The 20858-nt window shown below is 44.2% G+C and overlaps 1 protein-coding gene across 1 annotated transcript; it reads left to right on the forward strand.

The window, feature by feature from the left end:
- The first annotated feature begins 1903 nt into the window (after positions 1-1903).
- On the forward strand, positions 1904-19313 carry LOC130477888 (cytochrome P450 2J2-like). The gene is made up of 9 exons (XM_056849969.1): positions 1904-2053; positions 7503-7665; positions 8377-8526; positions 10248-10408; positions 11723-11899; positions 14835-14976; positions 15380-15567; positions 16943-17084; positions 19126-19313. The coding sequence occupies exons 1-9, from the start codon at positions 1904-1906 to the stop codon at positions 19311-19313; spliced, it is 1461 nt and encodes a 486-aa protein (XP_056705947.1).
- The last annotated feature ends 1545 nt before the right edge of the window (positions 19314-20858 follow it).

Here is a 20858-nt window from a genome sequence, read left to right on the forward strand (position 1 = left end):
GTCAAAATATTACCTTGCTTAGCTTCTGAGACCTGATGAGGTGAGGCTAGCCAGGGCCATCAAGGTCAGGGGTAATTGCATCATAATATGGTATGATATAATCAATGAGACAGCTCTGGCATGTTTTGTCCATATCAAATTCACAACAGTAGATAACAAGCTAGAAAGCCACATAATTATCAATCAAATGGGAAGCTGAAGATTCCAATTTCTCTATAGAGGAGAGACAATGTATCTTTTGTGCTAGATGCTACAGAAGTTTTAAAAAGGGGGGAGCGGCATTTATGTTCTTGGATGTGGAGAAAGGCTTTGACAATATTTCCTGGTCTTTTAAAATGAAAACATTTTAATCTCTGAAATGTTGTTTGAGATTTTTAAACTGGATACAGAGCACATCGACATGCCAAGTTTTTAATAAATGGGATTTTAACTGAAAGACTCTAAATAGATAAGGGAACAGGGCAAGGTTGTCCTTTGTAATCATTATTATTCAACTTAGCACTGGAAGTACTAGCAAACAAGATCAGACAAGACACTAAAATTAAAGGTTTAAAAATAGATGGAGAAGAATTTAAAATGAAAAGTTATGTAGATATTGACTGTTTTAAACCCTGAATTCTTGTTATAGTTTATAATGGATCAAATTGAAGAATTTGGGGTGTATTTGGGATATAAAATTAATAGAAAAAAGACAAAAATAATTTTAATTTTTTTATCGAAGCAAGAAGATTCTATCAGAGAAGTCACAGGGTGTACAGTGACTGTTGATCCAATTAAATATTTAGGAATGAACATAACTGGTCATAACAAATCACTATTTAAAGACATAAAATTATGTGGGGGAAAATAGAAAAGGATCTGTTAAGATGGTCAAATTTACAAATTTCTTGGTTAGGAAGAATGTCAACAATACAAATGAATGTATTAACCAAACTGAATTTTCTCTTTCAGATGTTGCCAATCCACTTAGAGGAAAAGTTGTTGAAAGGTTGGCAACAACAGATAAATAAGTTTGTATGGAGTGGCAAGAAACCAAGAATGAGATTTAAAGTTTTACAAGATGAAAAGAAAAGAGGAGGACTAGCATGACCAAATATTAAATTATATTATCAAGCTACTGGTCTTGTTTGGATATCAGACTTGATCAAATACCCAGAATCAAGAATTATAAAATTAGAGAAAGCATATCTGAAAGAAGGAATACATTTCCACTTATGGACTAAAAAATCATTTGTGGAAGAAAAAAGAGGGGAATAAAACCCACCCTAAAAACAAAAGCTAAGTGACAGCCTTTCAAATACTTAAAGATGTACAAATGCATCTCTAATGCTATGTATATTTCATGATATATGATAACCAAATTTTTCAGAATATCCATGAAAACTGTTCTTGGTGGTCTGGTGTTGGATTATGCTGACCTTCCTCAGCAGCCAACAGGAACAGCTCCCTGCCCTCCTCTAAGTGACAGCCTTCCAAATACTTAAAGATGTACAAATGCATCTCTAATGCTATGTATATTTCATGATATATGATAACCTAATTTTTCAGAATATTCATGAAAACTGTTCTTGGTGGTCTGGTGTTGGATTGTGCTGACCTTCCATACTAACCATCTATAATTATTTGAGTAACACATATTGGAATGAGCTACAATGATAACAACACATGTTCACATGTTAGTATAATGCATGTCCGGATGATTGCATTCCTGAACTACTTTGTTTTGGTGTCAGAAGATTTGTCATCTTTTTATCTTAATAAATGGAATATATATATATATATATATATATATATGGCAGTCAGTGGATAAATTAAGAGAAGAGGACATGTCTCCGAAGCAAGCCAAAAGTCACTAGAGAAAGAGAATTCAAGTTGTACTAGAAAGAGTAGGCAAGGCAGGACAATGTTGGGGGTTCTAGTGTGCCTCTTGATTCTTCTCTTTGTAAAATTGTTCCGGTCAAGCAAGTCGTATCCTCCAGGGCCTCTTCGACTGCCTCTCATTGGAGCCATTTGGCGGCTTGGGATCCGCATGTCTCGCAACACTTTATTAGGGGTAAGTATTCCTTAATACTTAAATTAAGAGCATTTGGACTCATTTTCTTCCTAATGTCACATAGGTTATTTGATCATAGAATGGTAGAGCTGGAAGGGACCACCAGGGTGATCAAGTCCAACCCCCTGCACAATGCAGGAAATTCACAACTACCTCCCCCCACATCCCCAGTGACCCCCACTCCATGTCCAGAAGATGGCCAAGATGCCCTCCCTCTCATGATCTGCCTAACGTCATAGAATCAGCATTGCTGACAGATGGCCATCTAGCCTCTGCTTCAAAACCTCCAGGGAAGGGGAGCTTTCCACCTCCCGAGGAAGCCTGTTCCACTGAGGAACCACTCTGTTAGAAGATTCTTCCTAATGTCTAGACACAAACTCTTCTGATTTAATTTCAAACTGTTGGTTCTGGTCCGACCTTCTGGGGCAACAGAAAACCACTCTGCACCCTCCTCTCTATGACAGCCCTTCAAGTACTTGAAGATGGTTATCATATCCCCTCTCATGTTCTTCATGTGGCCATCTGCACAGTCTCACGTATGAGTTCTGCATCTGCACAGAGCTCATATGTGGGAACATTTGAGAGCACTCACCAAGAACTCAGTTCTCTGACTCCTCCAGATAAGGGGACATTTGCAAATCTCCCAAGGGGATAGAGCAAATGGCTTCCTGATCAGTTCTTTCATGACCACAGTATGAATGCCCAGATCAAATGAATTTCATAGTTAACCAGTTATAGAACATGGTGAGGAGTCTGGAGACCAAGTCCTATGAGGAAAGCTTGAAGGGGCTGGGTATAAGAACATAAGGAAGGCCCTGCTGGATCAGACCAAGGCCCATCAAGTCCAGCAGTCTGTTCACACAGTGGCCAACCAGGTGCCTTTAGGAAGCCACAAACAAGACGTCTACAGCAGTATTATCCTGCCTGTGTTCCACAGCACCTAATATAATAGGCATGCTCCTCTGATCCTGGAGAGTATAGGTATGCAGCATGACTAGTATCCATTCTAACTAATAGCCATGAATACCCCTTTCCTCCATGAATATGTCCACTCCCCTCTTAAAGCCTTCCAAGTTGGCGGCCATCACCACATCCCGGGGCAGGGAGTTCCACAATTTAACTATGCATTGTGTGAAAAAATACCGTATATACTTGCGTATAAGCCGAGTTTTTCAGCCCAAAAAAAGGGCTGAAAAAGCCGAACTCGGCTTAAACGCGGATCAATACGGTAGAGAGGGGAGAAAGGAGGGAGGGAGGAGGGAGGAGGGAGGAGGGAGGGGGGAACTTACCACTGCCGCCGCTGCCGCCGGGCCCGCACCGCTTCCTGCCGCTGGGAGTGGCCTGGGGCGACCTCCTGCAGCTGCAGGGAGGCTGCCCCGGCCCCCGCCATGCCGTGCCGCCGCCACCGGGCCTGCGCCGCTTGCTGCCGGGAGCCCTGTCAGGTAAGCCTGCGGGGGGGGGGGAAGGGGTTATAAGCCGACCCTCGGCTTATACGCGGGTGCCTAATTTTCCCCCATTTTTGGGGAGAAATTAGGCACCTTGTCTTATACGCGGGTCGGCTTATACACGGGTATATATGGTATTTCCTTTTATCTGTTTTGAATCTCTCATCCTCCAGCCTCAACAGATGACCTCGTGTTCTAGCATTATGGGAGAGGGAGAAAAACCTCTCCCTGTCCACTCTCTCCAAACCATGCATAATTTTATAGACCTCTATCATGTCTCCCCTCAGCCGCCTTCTTTCCAAGCTAAACAGCCCTAAGCGTCTTACCCGCTCCCTATAGGACAGTTGCTCTAGTCCCCTAATCATTTCAGTTGGTTGCTCTTTTCTGCACCTTCTGAAGCTCTGTAATATCCTTTTTTTAGGTGTGGTGACCAGAACTGTACACAGTATGCCAAGTGTGGTCTCACCATAGATTTGTACAAGGGCAGTATGATATCAGCAGTTTTATTCTCGATTCCTCGTCTAATTATGGCCAGCATGGAATTTGCCTTTTTTACAGCAGCCGCACACTGGGTTGACATCTTCATTGAGCTATCCACTACCGCCCCAAGATCCCTTTCTTGGTCTGTCGCTGCCAGCACAGATCCCATCAGTGTATATGTGAAGTTGGGATTTTTTGCCCCAATATGCATCACTTTACACTTACTCACATTGAATCTCATTTGCCATTTTAATGCCCATTCTTCCAGTACGCAGAGATCCTTCTGGAGCTCTTCAAAGTCTGATTTTGTTTTAACCACCCTAAATAATTTGGTGTCATCTGCAAACTTGGCTACTTCACCTTTCTCCCTCATGGGGACTCAAAGAGCCTTTAATTGTTCTCCTCTCCTCCGCTTTATCCTTACAACAACCCTGAGAGGTAGGTTAGGCTATACGTGGGTGGCTGACTCAAGGTCACCTGGTGAGCTATCCAGGGCAGCATGGAGATAGCAAGATATCTGTGCTGTTTCTCTCTTGTCTGCTCCAGCTATCAGTATTTAAATGACAGTTGCTTTAGCTTCATGAAAGGCAAGATTCCCTCTTTGTTGAAAGAGACTATGATCTAGATAGGCCTGGTGCTTAGGGTTGCCAACCTCCAGATAGTAGCTGGAGATCTCCCGCTATTACAACTGATCTCCAGCCGATAGTTCACCTGGAGAAAATGGCTGATTTGGCAATTTGACTCTATGGCATTGAAGTCCCTCCCTTCCCCAAACCCTGCCCTCCTCGGGCTCCGCCCCGAAAACCTCCTGCTGGTGGTAAAGAGGGACCTGGCAACTGTACTGGTGTTAGAGGATCTGGTGAAGGAAGAGACGCTAGTTAGAATAATTTTGTAAGGGAGGAACAATATCTAGGACATGTTACAACACACACTATAGTAGGATTCAGGCAGCTATGATAAATGTCTGAGCTCATTTCTTCTTTAGGTACCTCTGTTTACAGGAAATAGCTGTAGCAGATAACAACACTTGTCGCTGGAGTCTTTCATGGTGAAGCAGTGACATTTCAAAGAGATTGCTGCAGCAGTTAGTATTTACATTTTTAAGAAATTATGACATTAGACTACTTTGCTGTCAGTTCTAAGAGGGTTGCCAGCCTCCAGGTACTAGCTGGAGATCTCCTGCTATTACAACTGATCTCCAGCCGATAGAGATCAGTTCACCTGGAGAAAATGGACGCTTTAACCATTGGACTCTATGGCATTGAAGTACCTCCCCAAACCCCGCCCTCCTCAGGCTCCTCCCGAAAAACCTCCCACTGGTGGCAAAGAGGGACCTGGCAACCCTACTTCTGGGAAACATGGAACTTTAGCATGGGATCTGGACTATTGTTTCCATGGTCACAAGGATTTTTGCCTGTGGAGCATGATTTTTCTCTCTTCTCTTTCTCATGATTACCCAAAATGCCCTCAAGGAAGGGAGAGGGGGGAAGTGAAAACCTCATATTTCAATACTAATTTGAGAAATTCTTTTATTTGAACCAAAAATGAGAATGAGAAAACTTTCAGAACAATATGGGAACTTTCAGAACAATAAAATAATGGAACCTAGAGGTGCCAATCCCTGGTGGGGGAAATACGAGGATTAAAAAAAAAAAACCACCCTTGGGTTCTTCCCAAGAGACAAAGGAATCACCCCAAACTCTATGGTTTTACCATGGAGTTCCCGGTAATTCCTAGAACTAAACCTTGTCACTTCTAGTTTTGAACCAAAAGTGATGTAGCATTGCATGCAATGCTGTGCCCTCCATGGCCCAGCCCCCAATCCTCCTGCTGGTCGCCAGGTGCTGCCTGGAAACAAGACAAAATGCGCCAGGATTTGAACTCAGATCTCTTCAAAAATAAACTGCTGGGAACATGTCCGTTCTCATCGTTCTTGAGACATTAGGATGAAGGGCAAGGACTTCCACCTATAACCCTTTGTTCTGAAGAGTATTCATTCTGGTTTAGTTGGATCTTTTGCTCTGGATTACCCTGTATTGCAACTCAAGCAATTTCACAGTTATGCTGATTTGGATGACTTGTGAAGATGATATATTCAGTAGTTTTTTTGTGAATGACAAATAAATATTTAATTAGTAGCTTTTGTACTGTCAAGCTAATAAAAACAGAAGACAATTACATGATAGGGGTGGGGGAGGAGTGACTTTGCATATGGGTGCTCCCCTAACCTTTGGGAGCATCCAAGACAGCAGACACAATAAAGGGACCCAGCCCTCGAGCCCCAAGGGGGAAACGTTTATTTCTTAATAGGGTTGCCAGGTCCCTCTTCACCATTGGTGGGAGATTTTTGGGCAGAGCCTGAGGAAGGTAGAGTTTGGGTTAGGGGAGAGACTTCAATGCCATAGAGTCCAATTGCCAAAGCGGCCATTTTCTCCAGGGGAACTGATCTCTATCGGCTGGAGATCAGTTGTAATAGCAGGAGATCTCCAGCTAGTACCTGGAGGTTGGTAATCCTATTTCTCGATGCCCCCCATTTAAGCTGACTCCTCAAGCACTTTCACCGGTTCATGGAGGGCAGGGAAGGGCAGGCATTGGTGGTATCACTACAGGTCAAATGTGTTTTCCAGCTACCGTGGGCAGCCACAATGGAGCTGCTTGTTAGTCATGTCATGAAAAATTATGTGTAGCCATATATTTAATGTGATTTTTGCAGCTAAGCCAGTAGTGGCTCCACAGTGCATTCTGAGGATATGAAAATAGTTCTGGGAGGAGGAAGGCTAGAGTTGCTTCCCCATATGTGCTGATGCTGGGATAGGGTTGCCAGGTCCCTCTTCGCCACTGGCGGGAGGTTTTTGGGGTAGAGCCAGAGGAGGGTGGGGTTTGGGGAGGGGCTTCAATGCCATAGAGTCTAATTGCCAATGGAGCCATTTTCTCCAGGTGAACTGATCTCTATCGGCTGGAGATCAGTTGTAACAGCAGATCTCCAGCTAGTACCTGGAGGTTGGCAACCCTACGCTGAGAGCGCAAAAGGACTACTCTGCATCTGAGCCACACAAACCCCTTGTGTGTCTGATACAATGTCAGATGAATCTGCCTTACATTCAATCAGACACTTGGGCCATCAAGGTCAGTATTGTCTACTCAGGCTGGCAGCATCTCTTCAGAGTCTCTGGGGCAGATCTTTCACATCACCTGATCGTCTTTAGCTGGAGATGTTGGGGATTGAACCTGGGACCTTCTGTGTGTCAGGCAGATCCTCTACCACTGAGCCACAGCCCCTCCTCAAATTCCTTATGTTGTTCACCAACAAACATGAGGATGTTGTAACAGGGAGATGTGAGGGTGTCTCCAGAGAACAAAAGGGATGATGAGGTTGGAAGGGACAGAAATCTGAGAGGGAAATGAATACAGTGAGGAGTGGTGGGCAGAGAGGACTTCTGCACGTGGAAAAGGAAAGCACAATGTTGATTTGAAAACAGCTTGTCTGAATCTATTTCTGTTGTCTCTTTTGATGCAAATGGCAGATGGAAAAGCAATATGGAAATCTTTTCACTTTATGGCTGGGACATATACCTATAGTTATACTGTCTGGATTCCAAGGAGTGAAAGAGGGACTGATAAACCATTCAGAAGACTTTGTTGACCGACCAATGACCCCTTTCATGAAAGTTATAGCAAAAGGGAAGGGTAAGTTGCTGGGAAGAGTGAAATATTGTTTTCCTGGTCAAATCATAGAGTAACATCAAGCAAAAGGGAACCAAGGAAATTTCTGAATGTTTCATTATTTACATCACGGAAACTCTGCAAATAGACATTTTCCTGCACTTAGTAGCCATGGCATTGAGACTGTCAGATAATCCACTGTACTTAATATTACATAAACCTGACAGAAAACAAAGGAGACATTTATTTTATTTTATTTGTGTTATGTCTGCCTTAATGAGAAGGTCTGTAGAAGCATATGGTTTTGAGGAGATGAATAAAGGAGGAAGTCTTGCTTGTTTGAAAGAGACTGTTCTTTATGCACAAAGCATAGCAGTGGAAGACATGAAGAAGGAACTGGGGGAAAGCAACAATATTTAAATGTATAATAGTATTTAAATGTATTTAAATGTATAATAGTATAAGCAGCAGTTTATATGTGCCAAACAATACACACAGCCCACCAGACATATGGAAATAGGGGTTGAACCAACATGGAAATCAGCACTGGTTATGCAGGCTGATATTTGTCTCATGAGCAATAAAAAATAAGGCCAAGGCCAATGGTGCAAAATAGCTCAGAATTAATAGGTATTAATGTCATTCCAATTGGATATTTTCTGAGATGGAAATCTACATATTTATTTGCAGGAATTCTTGTGAGTAAAATTTCTTATTGGTTCTTAATGGCTTTAGGTATTATATTTTCAAATGGTCACACCTGGAAGCAACAAAGGAAATTTGGGATGGTTACCATGCGGAAGTTGGGACTGGGGAAGAAAGGTGTGGAGCACCAAGTACAAGAGGAGGCCCATCAGCTTGTTGAGACTTTTGCACGTGCAAAGGGTATGTGATAGTAGGCGATTATGGTGCCATATACACCAATCTACAGAAATCCTGATGGAAAGTCTCTAGTGTGGAAATACGTCCACAATGGAGAACTTGTTGATTCTTTTCCCCTACCACCTCTAGGGCTGTTGAAAAAAAAATTCGGTATGGTTTGGATTCGGCCGAACCCGGCCAGCCTTGGCAGCGTGGATCAGTCTAAAGACCCACCTGTCCCCCTTCTCCAGGCTTCCGAGAAGGGGTGGGGGTGGGTCTTTAAACTGATCTGTGCTGCCAGCCCCCGCTCTCCAACCCTGCAACTTTCCCTCATTCCGGGCTGAGCAGGGCTGCTCCAGCGGCCAGCCTCAGTCGCCCACCCACCTCGCCCGTCCTTTCCTCGCCCGCCCTTCCTCCCCTCCAGCGATCGCCCTGTCCCTGCCTCCCCCCCCCAGTGATCGGCCAGTCCCTGCCTCTCTCTCCATACCTTGCCGATCTCAGTCAGGAGGCCAGGTCTACCGCCATGGAAGTCAACAGGTAGACCTGACCTCGGGGGGGGGGGAAGATTCTTCTCCGGAGACCAGGTCTACCCATTGATTTCTATGGGCCTCCGGAGGCCAGGTCTACCATCTATCCAACTGCTCAGTAGACCTGGCCTCTGGAGGGGGACATTTCCCCCACACACACAGGGAGTCCCTGGAAGCCGGGTGGGGGGTCTTTAAAGGGCTCTGCGCGGCCTGGGCTGGCAGCGCGGAGGAGTTTAAGCATCTCCCCGCCAGGCTTCCAAGGAGTACCTGGAAGCTGGGTGGGGGGTCTTTAAAGGGTTCTGTGCTGCCTGGGAAGGCAGCGCAGAGCAGTTTAACCCCCCGCCCGGTTTCCCGGGAACCCCGCCCCCGCCCAACAGCTGAGCGTCGGGACCCAGGCAGGGGAGAAGCTTAACCCCCCCCACCGCCAAAGTGCTCCACGCTGCCAGCGTAGGCAGTGCGGAGGAGCTTAGAGACCCCCCTGCCAGGCTTCCAGGGACTCCCTGGAAGCCCAGCGGGGGGGGGGTCATTAAAGTGCTCTGCACTGCCAGCCCAGGTAGCGCTGAGGAGTTTAGAGACCCCCCCGCCAGGCTTCCACGGAGTCCCTGGAAGCTCGGCGGGGGGTCGTTAAAGTGCTCCGTGCTGCCAGCCCAGGCAGGGCGGAGCCCTTTAAAGACCTCCCCGCCCAGCTTCCAGGGACTCCCTGGAAGCCCGGCAGAGGGATGCTTAAACTCCTCCATGCTGCCAGCCCAGGCAGCGCGGAGCTCTTTAAAGACCCCCCTGCCCGGCTTCCAGGGACTCCCTGGAAGCCCGGCGGGGGGATCATTAAAGTGCTCCGCACTGCCAGACCAGGCAGCGTGGAGGAGTTTAGAGACCCCCCCGCAGGGCTTCCAGGGAGTCCCTGGAAGCCCGGCGGGGGGGGGGTCTTTAAAGGGCTCCACGCTGCCATCCCAGGAAAGGCAGGTTTGGGAATGCCGAACCTGCTGAATTTATTCGGTGATCGCCCGAACTCGCCGAATTCAGCTTGTGGTTTTCCCACCTTTTTTTGAAATTGGTTCATCCCGAACTGAAAACCGCTGAATCGGGTGAAATTCGGCTGTTTTTCGGTTCAGGATGAACCGAATCGACAGCCCTAACCACCTCTAGTTTAGCATGAAATTAAAGTAGTAACCACAAAGGTAGAGTTAATATTAATATAAGTATCAATGATTGTATTTGTAGGGGAGCCTCTTGACCCTTCATTACACATCAGAAATTCAGTCTTCAACGTGATCTGTGCTTTGGCTTTTGGACACCGGTTTTCTATTGACGATGAAGAATTCCTCAAGTTGACAGAAGCTATTAACATTATCTTAACATTTGCAACAAGCATACTTTATGGTGTGAGTAGTGTGAAATTAAATCAAAAGAGTTTCTGTCTAGACATTAGGAAGAATTTTCTAACAGAGTGGTTCCTCAGTGGAACAAACGTCCTCGGGAGGTGGAGGGCTCTCCAAGGAAGCCTGGAGTCACAGGTAAGGCTCAAGGTCGAAGAGGAAGACGGCTGTTTTTGTTCTTAGTCTTCATCAGTTCCCCTTCAGTAACCTTTCAGAAATAGAAATATTAACTACATTATGTTGTGAATAGGAAAGTTATTGTCAGAGATATATTTTTGATATATTGTTACTATTGTACACACCTTGGTGTGAATTTATTTTCTACTTCAGATTAATGTTGTATGTATATTGTATCCTACGGTTTCACTGTACTTTTCATCAGAATTTTGTGAATTTATTAATGATTGATAGAGATTTCATGATGTGTTTTTCCGTGTGATTTGGGGTTAACCTCCAGGTACTAGCTGGAGATCTTCTGCTATAACAGGTCTCCAGCCGATAGAGAACAGTTAACCTGGAGAAAATGGTCCACTTTTGCAATGGGACTCTATGGCATTGTAGTCCCTCCCCAAACCCTGCCCTCCTCCGGCTCTACCCCCAAAACCTCCCACCAGTGGCGATGAGCGTTCTGGCAACCTTAATGCAGCAGCCTCTACCAAAGAAAACTATAGATTACATTGATTTCAGATTTTTCCCAAGTCAATTTCCTCCAGGTAAAGAATCCCTCTCTATTTCAGCTATACTCTGGGTTTTCAAAATAAATGAAAAGTTAAAGTAGCCTCATGGGTCAAAATAAGAATCTAGAATAACTTTAATGTAATTCACAGGGTTTCTAGGTCTCTCTTTGCCACTGACTGGAGTGATGGGGGTGGAGCCTGAGGAAGCCGGAGTTTGGGGAGGGTGGGACTTCAATGTCATAGAGCCCAATGGCCAAAGTGGCCATTTTCTCCAGGTGAACTGATCTGTATTTGCTGGAGAGCAGTTGTAATAGCAGGAGATTTCCAGCTAGTACCTGGAGGTTGGCAACCCTAATAATACACTTTATTCAGACCAACCCAAATGACACTTGGGAGGGAAGGTGGCTTGGTATAGCCCAATCTCAGAAGCTAAACAGGGTCACTACTTGGATGGGAGACTGCCAAGGAGGACTATGCAGAGGAAGACAATGACAAACCACCTCTTCTTCTCACTTGCCTTGAAAGCCCCTTGCTGGGGGTGCCGTGAGTAAATTGTGAATTGACAGCACTTAAATATGTAAAAGACTGTATTACTGTGCCTCTTCTCAGTAAAAATAAGATTTTGCCTTCATATTTCCTGCAGTTATATGAAATGTTTCCATGGCTCTTGGACTGTCTCCCAGGTCCTCATAAAAAAGCGTTTTCTAGCAGAGATGTCGTGCTTTCATTTATAAGGAAAGAGATAGAAAAGCATAAGGAGAACCAGTCCCTGCATGATCCACAGGATTACATTGATTTCTATCTACTTCAGATAGAGAAAGTAAGTATCTGCCTTGTATGTGCAATTAGATCAACTCAACAAAAAGACCCAACTGGTGTAAGTTTAATTTTTATTCTTTGAAACTTTCATGCCTTTTAACACTGTCATACTCTGTCAAGTATGTTGGTTCCAAACCACATAGGGCTTTGAAGGTCAAAAGTGAAATTTCATCTATAGAGTGAAATTCTGACATTTTTGCAGAACCTCCCTTCCCTTCCTATCATCAAATTTCTCTGTTTCCAGTCAATTCCATTTTGATCAAAGACTCCAAATTCCTAAAATGAGGGAAAGAAAAGGATTGCTGGATTTCAGAGAGAAATTGTAAAAAGAGGAATTAGGAGAATTTATCCTAATAACCCTAGTACTGAGAGATATAGGTTCACTTACCTGGTCACAATCCTTATTGGACTTAGAGCCTCCACAGTCATAGAGGCTAGTTAGGATGGTCCATGTTCCCAGTCTGATGTATCCATAGAATCATACAGTTGGAGCATTAAGGGCATCTAGTCCAACTCCCTGCTGAAAGCACGATCAGCCTAAAGCATCCCAGACAAGTGTTTGTCCAGCCGCTTGAAGACTGCCAGTGAAGGGGAGCTTACCACCTCCATAGGCAGCTAATTCCACTGCTGAACAACTCTTACATTAACCCCCCCCCCAAATATCCAACCGGTACCTTTACATTTGTAAATTAAACCCATTATTGAGAGTCGTATCCTCTGCTGCCAACAGGAATAGCTCCCTGCCCATCACAAATGTTTCCACGACTCTGTAGGTTTGATCAGTTTTGGGATCCTGTCCACAATATCTTTAATTTTTGCCTCTGGCAAGCAACACTCAAATACATGACCTGGGTAGCCCCAAGCTAGCCTTATCTAGTCAGATCAAGAAGCTAAGCAGAGCCATCCCTGGAAAGAATTTGTTTGGGCAACTTCCAAGAAATACCAGGGTTTTGACATGGCGGCAGGTGATGAAAAAACACCTCCAAATGTCTCTTGCCTGGAAAACCCAATGGAGTTAATCATAATCATAATAAACCTTTAATGGCATAGAAACCCAATGGAGTTGCTATAAGTCAGCTGTGACTTGACGGCACCCACACACATACACATGCAGATGACACCCATGTCTGTTTCTCTATGCCTTCAGAATTAGATTATTATACATTAGAATTATAAGCATTTATCAATTACATACGTTCTCTTCTACCTGCCTGAAATTTGTCAAGGAGGATCGTTTGGATGATGTATGAAATCCAGGAGAGTCAGGAGTGTTATTTATTTATTTATTTAGTGTTATTTATAGTCTGCCCTTCTCACAGGGACTCCAGGCAGATCGCACAGAGTGAGTCAATACAATCAACAGAATGGGACATTCAATAAACAGTGTGATAGGATTAGTGCCGTAGAAATCTGGAGCCAACTTGAAATCTGAAAGTCCGAACAGAAGCAAAGCATACGTATTAACTAGGGCTGTGCATATCGATATACCCGAAGCAAAAATTAGTTGCAAAAAGCCATTTTGGTACATTTCGGGTTTGAGTTTACCGAATTCCAAAACCTGGGGGGAAAGCCAAAGCCAAATGGGCCATTCCCGGGGGGGGGGGGAAGGTAATTATCTGGATTTTTCAGGTTCTCCCCAGGCTTTGCAAAGCTCCTGGGGGGAACTTTTGATGTAGAGCCCCCAATCTTGCAGGATAGCTTGCAGGGACTCTCCTTGCAAGAACCCCCAAGTTTGGTGAAGATTGGGTCAGGGGTTTGAAGTTATGGGGTCTGGAAGAGGTTGCCCCCTCCCGCCTCCATACACAAGCATTGACAGTTAAGAGATTGGCTAATGCTTGTCTATGGAGGAGGAAGGGGGCAACCTCTCCAGAGCTCATAACACCATATCCCCTGATCCAATCTTCACCAAACATTCGGGTTCATGCAAGGAGAGCCCCTGAAAGCTACTCTGAAAATTTGGGACCTCTACCCCCAAAAATGCCCCAACAGGAGCTTCGCAAAAAAATCCCCATAGACTTTAGCGGTGGGAATTTTCCATTAGCTGACTTTCTCTACATAGACACAATTCTGTGGAAGTTGGCTAACTACAAATAGTCAGCTTATGTTGTTTATTTGTAGTTTGCTGATTTTGTAGCATAAGGGTATTCCAGTTTTGTACAATTAAATGATTCAAAAATTCCATAGTAGGATCCTACTTACAGTAAGCTATAGACAGTAGAATAGCCAGAAGTCCCTTATCATTTATCCAAGTACGTTTGTGAACCATTTTGTGCAGTCAAACTCTATTGCCTGCACTGAAAAGCCCTCTCAAATAATTCAGTTTGGCATAAGTTGTGGAAAGCTAGGAGAGTGGGATTTTTCCTGACCTCCTCAGGCAGGGCCACTCTCCATAAGGTGGGGGCCATAATGGAGAAAGAACATGGAAATGTGTTTTTCATTGAATTCAGTGAAACAACAATTGAATTGATTTCCTAATATGACTACCTTTCCTTCTGATATTCAAAATGTACAGACCCACCATGAATGAAGTTCTTTTTACTAACCCTCCTATCTGACAGCTATTTCACTACTCAAGTTTTTTGAATTCACCCCCAACAACTCTCTCCATTCTTTTTAGATGCAAGTTCTGGGACTTCAGTTTGTGGTGGTGGTTAATAACAGCAAAATAAGGTCCTGCCCACCCCAGGGAGGGAGGGAGGGAGGGAGAGAGAGAGAGAGAGAGAGAGGGAGAGAGAGAGGGAGAGAGAGAGGGAGAGAGGAAAAGACCCTTCCCACCAAGTACTCATTTGGGGGCAAGGATGGTCCTGGTGGGAAGGGGAACAGACCCCCAGGCCATTGATCCACCAGGATGTTTTTGGCAGCCTTAATGGCCAAACCACCCCTGAGCAAAATTGTTAGAATTAATTTCAACCTTCATTTTCCATTGTTTACAACAGAGAAAGAGTGACCCCAACTCCACCTACGATGAAGGGAACCTGGCTCATTCCATTTTTGACCTCTTTATCGCAGGATCGGACACTACCGTGACAACTCTGCAATGGGCACTACTCCTCATTGCAAATCATCCAGATATTCAAGGTAAGGAAATCTGGTACAGCATGGAAAGGGTAGCTCTTACTTTTGCTTTTCATTTTTATTAATGCATTGTAACTATCTGTGAACCATATGAAATCACAGGAGGAAGGGGAACAGTTTGGAGATAGGTATAGTATGGTGGTCTTAAGGGTCTTCCTAGCATTGGCTGGAAGTGCAATCCTAAACAAAGTTACACCCTTCCAAGTCCATTAAAGTCAACAGGCTAGGCCTTGGCCAGTATGCCATGTTTGTTGACTCTCCAGGTTACTAGGTTGCCCACTATGCAAAACAGGATACTAGACTAGATAAACCATTGGTCTGATCCAGCAGGGTACCTCTGATGTTCTTATTCACTGTCCAATGCAAGTTTGTTTTCAACCTAAATGCAAAATTCTTTTCCTACCAGAAAAAGTCTACAAGGAAATGGAAGATGTTTTGGGTTCCTCTCAATCATACACCCATCAGGACAGGAAGAAATTACCCTACACCAATGCTGTGATTCATGAGATCCAGCGTTCCCAATATATCTTGTTAGTTGGGATTCCCAGAGAATCTGTGAAGGATGTGAACATGCTCGGTTTTCTCATTCCAAAGGTATAGCCAATATTTTTAGCTGCACTCCTGGATCCAAAGAGCAGTATGTATTGATGGAAGGAATTTACAAGCTGCGTCTTCATGGGGGCTTCCTCTGCAGGACTGCTTGAAGGGCAAGTGGACTAACCTCCTTTCCTCACAATGATGCATTCTTGCACTGGGATTATTGTATCATCCCTCCTAAATAGCATGTTCCACCTGTGCTTACCTATGTGTGTTAATTTGCCACCCCTGCTTTAGATGAGTAACTGGAAAGAGGGTGTACAATCCTTTCTTCAAGTTTTTAAAAAATGTTATTTGCACTCCATTTTTCTTATTGAGACGCAAGGCAGTTAACATAATATAAACCAGTGTAATCAAAAGTAGGGGTGTGCACCAATTTTTTCCGGTATTTTTCAGGTTCGGATTTAATTGTCGAAAATTCTGAAAAAAGCTAAATACTTAATAATATTTGGCTTTCCCCGGAAAATCAAAATTTTTCAGGTTAATAAATCTGAACTGGAAAAATACGCAGTGCAGAGCTTCAGTTCTCTGTCCCCGCTGCAGTCAAACTCCACTTGGAGTCTGAAGGTGACTGCAGTCCCAGGCAGCAGAAAAGTGAGGAAGGGGGAAAGGGAGGGAGGGGGTTAAAAGTGGTGTTGGGGCAAATCGGTCACGAAAAATGCTGAATTTGGCATCATTTGGGATCCACTTTTTCAGAATTTTTTTTTACTGGTCCCCCCCCCCCCCCCGAAAAATACTGAAAAGGTATTTTTCAATTACCACTTCATGTATCTGCTGTCTGGTAAAGATAAGGCTGTTACTTTATCTGTACTTTATTATTTAGCAGCTGCTTTGAAGATATGCAGAAAGTTATAATCAAGTTACGCCTAAATGCTGTCTGGGGCTGCAATCTAGAACTTTTAAGGACCTTGGAACAAACATTGGATTGGTTTAAAATCTGAATTTGCCCTGATAAATTCTTGGAGCAATATTTAAAATGAAACAGGGCATGGTGTTGGATCCAGATGGTTTTTCCTCAGGATCTGGGTATTTTCAATTTATTGTGGCTGAGAAGAATTTAATGTCACTACAGTTTCCCTGGAATACATAAATGTGTTATTCTTCTTCCTATTGTTATTATTATTTACAAAATCTGTATCCTGCCTTTCTGCTCTTATAAGGGCCACCAAGGCTGCTAACAATTGAATAATTTAAAGCACACATGATAAAACAATTAAGTTCGAACCCTCCCCCTTCTTACCTTCCTTACAGTTCTTCCTTCAAAACACACAGATAATTTTCTCACATGTCAAAAGGCATTAGATTTTTCAGGGAGTATTGATGGATTGTGCTGTTCTTGAAGTATTCTGAGTCAATTGTTTCTTCCTTTTAGGGAACCTTTCTTCTCCCAGATATTGCCTCTGTTCTTCTGGATCCCAAGCAATGGGCAACCCCAGAAGAGTTCAACCCAAATCATTTTTTGGACAAGGATGGAAATTTTGTGGATAGAGAAGAATTTCTGCCATTTGGTGCAGGTAAGCGGAGAACTAGGAACTAGCTTATGAGTAATTAGTCAAATTTACAAGGTTATTTCAAGACTGAATCTAGTAACACTTATTCTATTTGTGCTTTAGTTATTTATTTATTTAAACAATCTATCCTGCCTTTCTCTCAAAGGAAAAAAAGGCAGATTACAATAAAAATAAAACACAGAGAAACATATACATTTGGAGCCACTGGAAGGCTGCCACAGATGAAAGGGTATTCCAGCTATGGAGCATGACTTCCCTCTAGGGTTGCCAACCTTCAGATACTAGCTGGAGATCTCCTGCTATTACAACTAATCTCCAGCCGATAGAGATCAGTTCTAAGGCTGTTCATTCGGTAAAACCCAAACTGAAAAAATACCGAATAAATGTCATTTTGGTAAATTTCTGGTTTGGGTTTACTGAATCAGCAAATCCAGGGGGTTGGCGAAGCTGAATTTTCCATTCCCGAAAATTCAGCTTTATCAGGAATGCATTTCTGCTGCTCCTGTGGGGGCATTTTTGCAGGTAGAGGTCCCAATTTTCAGGGTAGCTAGGAGGGACTCTCCTTGCAAGAACCCCCAAGTTTTGCAAGGACTGGGTCAGGGGTCCGGAGTTATGGGGTCTGGAAGGGGTTGCCTCCATCCTCCTCCTTTGAAATGCATTGGAAAAGTGGCTGTGTTCAGAATCTTTAGTTTAATCTTTGCAATGTATCTTTGCAAAGTTCACCCTGTGCCTCCATAGAGATACAATGTATCAACATTGCAAACGAAAAAACCCCATTATACCAATTCATGGGGAAAAGCCATTTCCTTTTCCCACTGACTGGTATAATGGTTTTTTTTTTTTTTTTTTGCAAAGCTCCTGGGGGAGCATTTTTGCAGGTAGGGTTCCCAAATTTTCAGGATAGCTTGAAGAGACTCTCCTTGCAAGAACCCCCACGTTTGGTGAAGATTGGGTCAGGGGTTCGATTTTATGGTGTCTGGAAGGGGTCTCCCCCTTTTTCCATGGGAATGCATTGAAACCCATTTATATTGGTTTTAATGGAGGAAGAGGGTGACCCCTTCTAGACCCCATAACATTGGACCCCCTGACCCAATCTTCACCAAACGTGGGGGTTCTTGCAAGGAGAGTCCCTTCAAGCTACCCTGAAAATTTGGGAGCTCTACCTGCAAAAAAAAACCCAGGAGTCATGGAAAGCCCAAAATGGGTTTAATGGGTTTAAATGGCCGAATTTTTCAGAAATCCCGAATTTAAAGCTGAATTCCCAACTTTACCGGTATAGGGGAATTCAGCATTCAGGTTTTCCTGGAAAAAAGGCCAATTAAACCTGAACCTGAATTTTCCCATCCCTCCTCCAACAGTCTTAATCAGTTCCCCTGGAGAAAATTGACCGCCTTCCTCAGGCTCTGCCCCCAAAATCTCCAGGTATTTCCCACCCTGGAGCTGGCAACCAAAGTATTTTGGACATTTATCTTTATTGTGGATGGTGCTGGGACAAGTCCAGAGCAATCAGCTGCTCCCTCCTTTCCATTTCTTGCCTACTAGCTTCTTGTAGCTCCAGCTGCCATTATTGCCCTTGGGAAGTCTAGTACATTTAGATGTTGGTTCTTCAATTAAAAGGGAAGTGCAATGAAATGTGAATTACACATTCTGGTCAAAATATCCTCTTGTAGATCCATCTGCTTTTCCAAAGTTCAGTGGCTATATTATATAAACAGTTGTATTATACAACTTTTGTTGTTTTATGGAGGAAGTAATCCTAAAGTCACATAAATTCACAATAGTGGATAGCTATTGGTTACTCGGGGCCAAGTCCAGTCTCCTGAAGGGTGCTGGGTCAGAGATTAAAAGGAGATTTGTAAGGAACGGCTGGTTGCGGTGATGGGAGATGCTGGCGGGCTAGTTCAGGACGTGAGAGGGGGGTATGGTTCAGCAACCCAGATTTCCTCCTCAAAGTCCAAATTAGCTGCAGGCTGAAGTAATAGACACATAAGGACAGGTGTAATACATATTATTCATTTGATTTGTGTCTTTAATTCCTTGACAGGGGCCCGTATGTGTCTGGGGAGGCAGCTGGCAGAGATCGAGCTCTTCATCTTCTTCACCAGCCTCTTGAGGTCCTTCACCTTCCAGCTGCCAGAAGGAGTCAAAGAGCTCAGCAAAGAGGCTATACTAGGGCTGACTATGCATCCCCGTCCTTATAAACTCCATGCTGTTCCCCGCTCAAGTGCTTAGTAAACTATGAAAATAATTTGTGCAGAGAGCAGGAGAGCAGGGTAGTAAGTCGAACTAAGAAAATAAATAAATACATATTTGTTACTGCTTTCTGTAACAATGAGCATATGAACACATGAAGCTGCCTTACACTGAATCAGACCCTTGGTCCATTAAAGTCAGTATTGTCCACTCAGACTGGCAGCGGCTCTCCAGGGTCTCAGGCAGAGGTCTTTCACATCACCTACTTGCCTAGTTCCTTTAACTGGAGATGCTGGGGATTGAACCTGGGATCTTCTGCATGCCAAGTAGATGCTTTACCACTGATCCACAGCCCCTCCCCATATATTCTACTGTGACTTGTCCTATGTCCTAGAGTTTTTCCACTTAATTAGAATTCTGCAGAGGTCCTATTTACCCAAGGTCAGACACATTGCTGATGCTATTGCTGGCTATACTGATAGCTATATTCCTCACTATCACCGAATACTTCCTGGTTAGCTGTTACTGTGCAAGAGCTCAGGGCAGAATTTGTATAAAACTGGAAACTGCCCATGTTATCTACTAGCCTTTATAGACAAAGTGAGCTTTTCATTGAGTGTGGAATTCCCAGTGTTAAAGCTGGGGATCAGTTTCCCTAAGCCCCATTTGATTCAAAGAAGGCACAAGGCATTACTGGGCAACTTCTTTGAATAGCAGCCAATGGGGAGACATGGCTGTCCAACTTATATTCAAGCCACACCTCCCCCCAGGCAGGCTTTTGCTATTGACCCACCCTCCCTTTAGACATCACGGGATTAGCTAGTTGCCTTTGGGAACAAAGCAGGAATTTTTCGGGTTTCCTTGGATTGGCTGTGGGAAGAGCTTTTTAAAACTGCATTGTGATGTCATGGTAGTGTTTGGTCAAATAGGCCTGGTCGTGGACTGTGTAGGTCATTACTAGTTTGGCAAGTAGGGTTGCCAGCTCCAGGCTGAGAAATATCTGGAGATTTCTGGAGCGGAGCCTGAGGAGGGCGGAGTTTGGGGAGGGGAGAGACTTCAATGCCATAGAGTCCAATTGCCAAAGCGGCCATTTTCTCCAGACGAACTGATCTCTATCAGTGGGAGATCAGTTGTAATTAGGGTTGCCAGGTCCCTCTTCCCCATCGGCAGGAGGATTTTGGTGTGGAGCTTGAGGAGGGTGGGGTTTGGGGAGGGGAGGGACTTCAATGCCATAGAGTCCAATTGCCAAAGCAGCCATTTTCTCCAGACGAACTGATCTCTATCAGCTGAAGATCAGTTGTAATAGCAGGAGATCTCCAGCTAGTAACTGGAGGTTGGCGACCCTAAGGAGAAGGCAGGCTGATCAGGTTAGGCAGGGATGATGCACAAGCACTCTGAATCATCGGTAGTGAGGGAGGGTGTGTCTGGTACAGCGCATCACTGGCTGTGTGGCAGGAGGCGGCTGGGAAGGAGCAGCCCATCTCATGGCTGATGCTTTCACTTATGTTTAGTTGCCTGCCTTTATGTATATAAGCGTGTGTTAGGAAGTTAGACTTTGTTATTCTAAGGTACCTACTTGCTTGA

The sequence above is a fragment of the Euleptes europaea genome, chromosome 5, assembly GCF_029931775.1.
Source record: "Euleptes europaea isolate rEulEur1 chromosome 5, rEulEur1.hap1, whole genome shotgun sequence".
Lineage (NCBI taxonomy): Eukaryota > Metazoa > Chordata > Lepidosauria > Squamata > Sphaerodactylidae > Euleptes > Euleptes europaea.

What these genes read in the sequence shown, in the direction of transcription:
- LOC130477888 (XM_056849969.1), top strand. Translation starts at nt 1,904, where the DNA reads ATGTTGGGGGTTCTAGTGTGCCTCTTGATTCTTCTCTTTGTAAAATTG. An exon ending in AAATCATCCAGATATTCAAG is followed by an intron (nt 14,977 to 15,379) that starts GTAAGGAAATCT and finishes TTTTCCTACCAG; the next exon opens with AAAAAGTCTACAAGGAAATG. An exon ending in TCGGTTTTCTCATTCCAAAG is followed by an intron (nt 15,568 to 16,942) that starts GTATAGCCAATA and finishes TCTTCCTTTTAG; the next exon opens with GGAACCTTTCTTCTCCCAGA.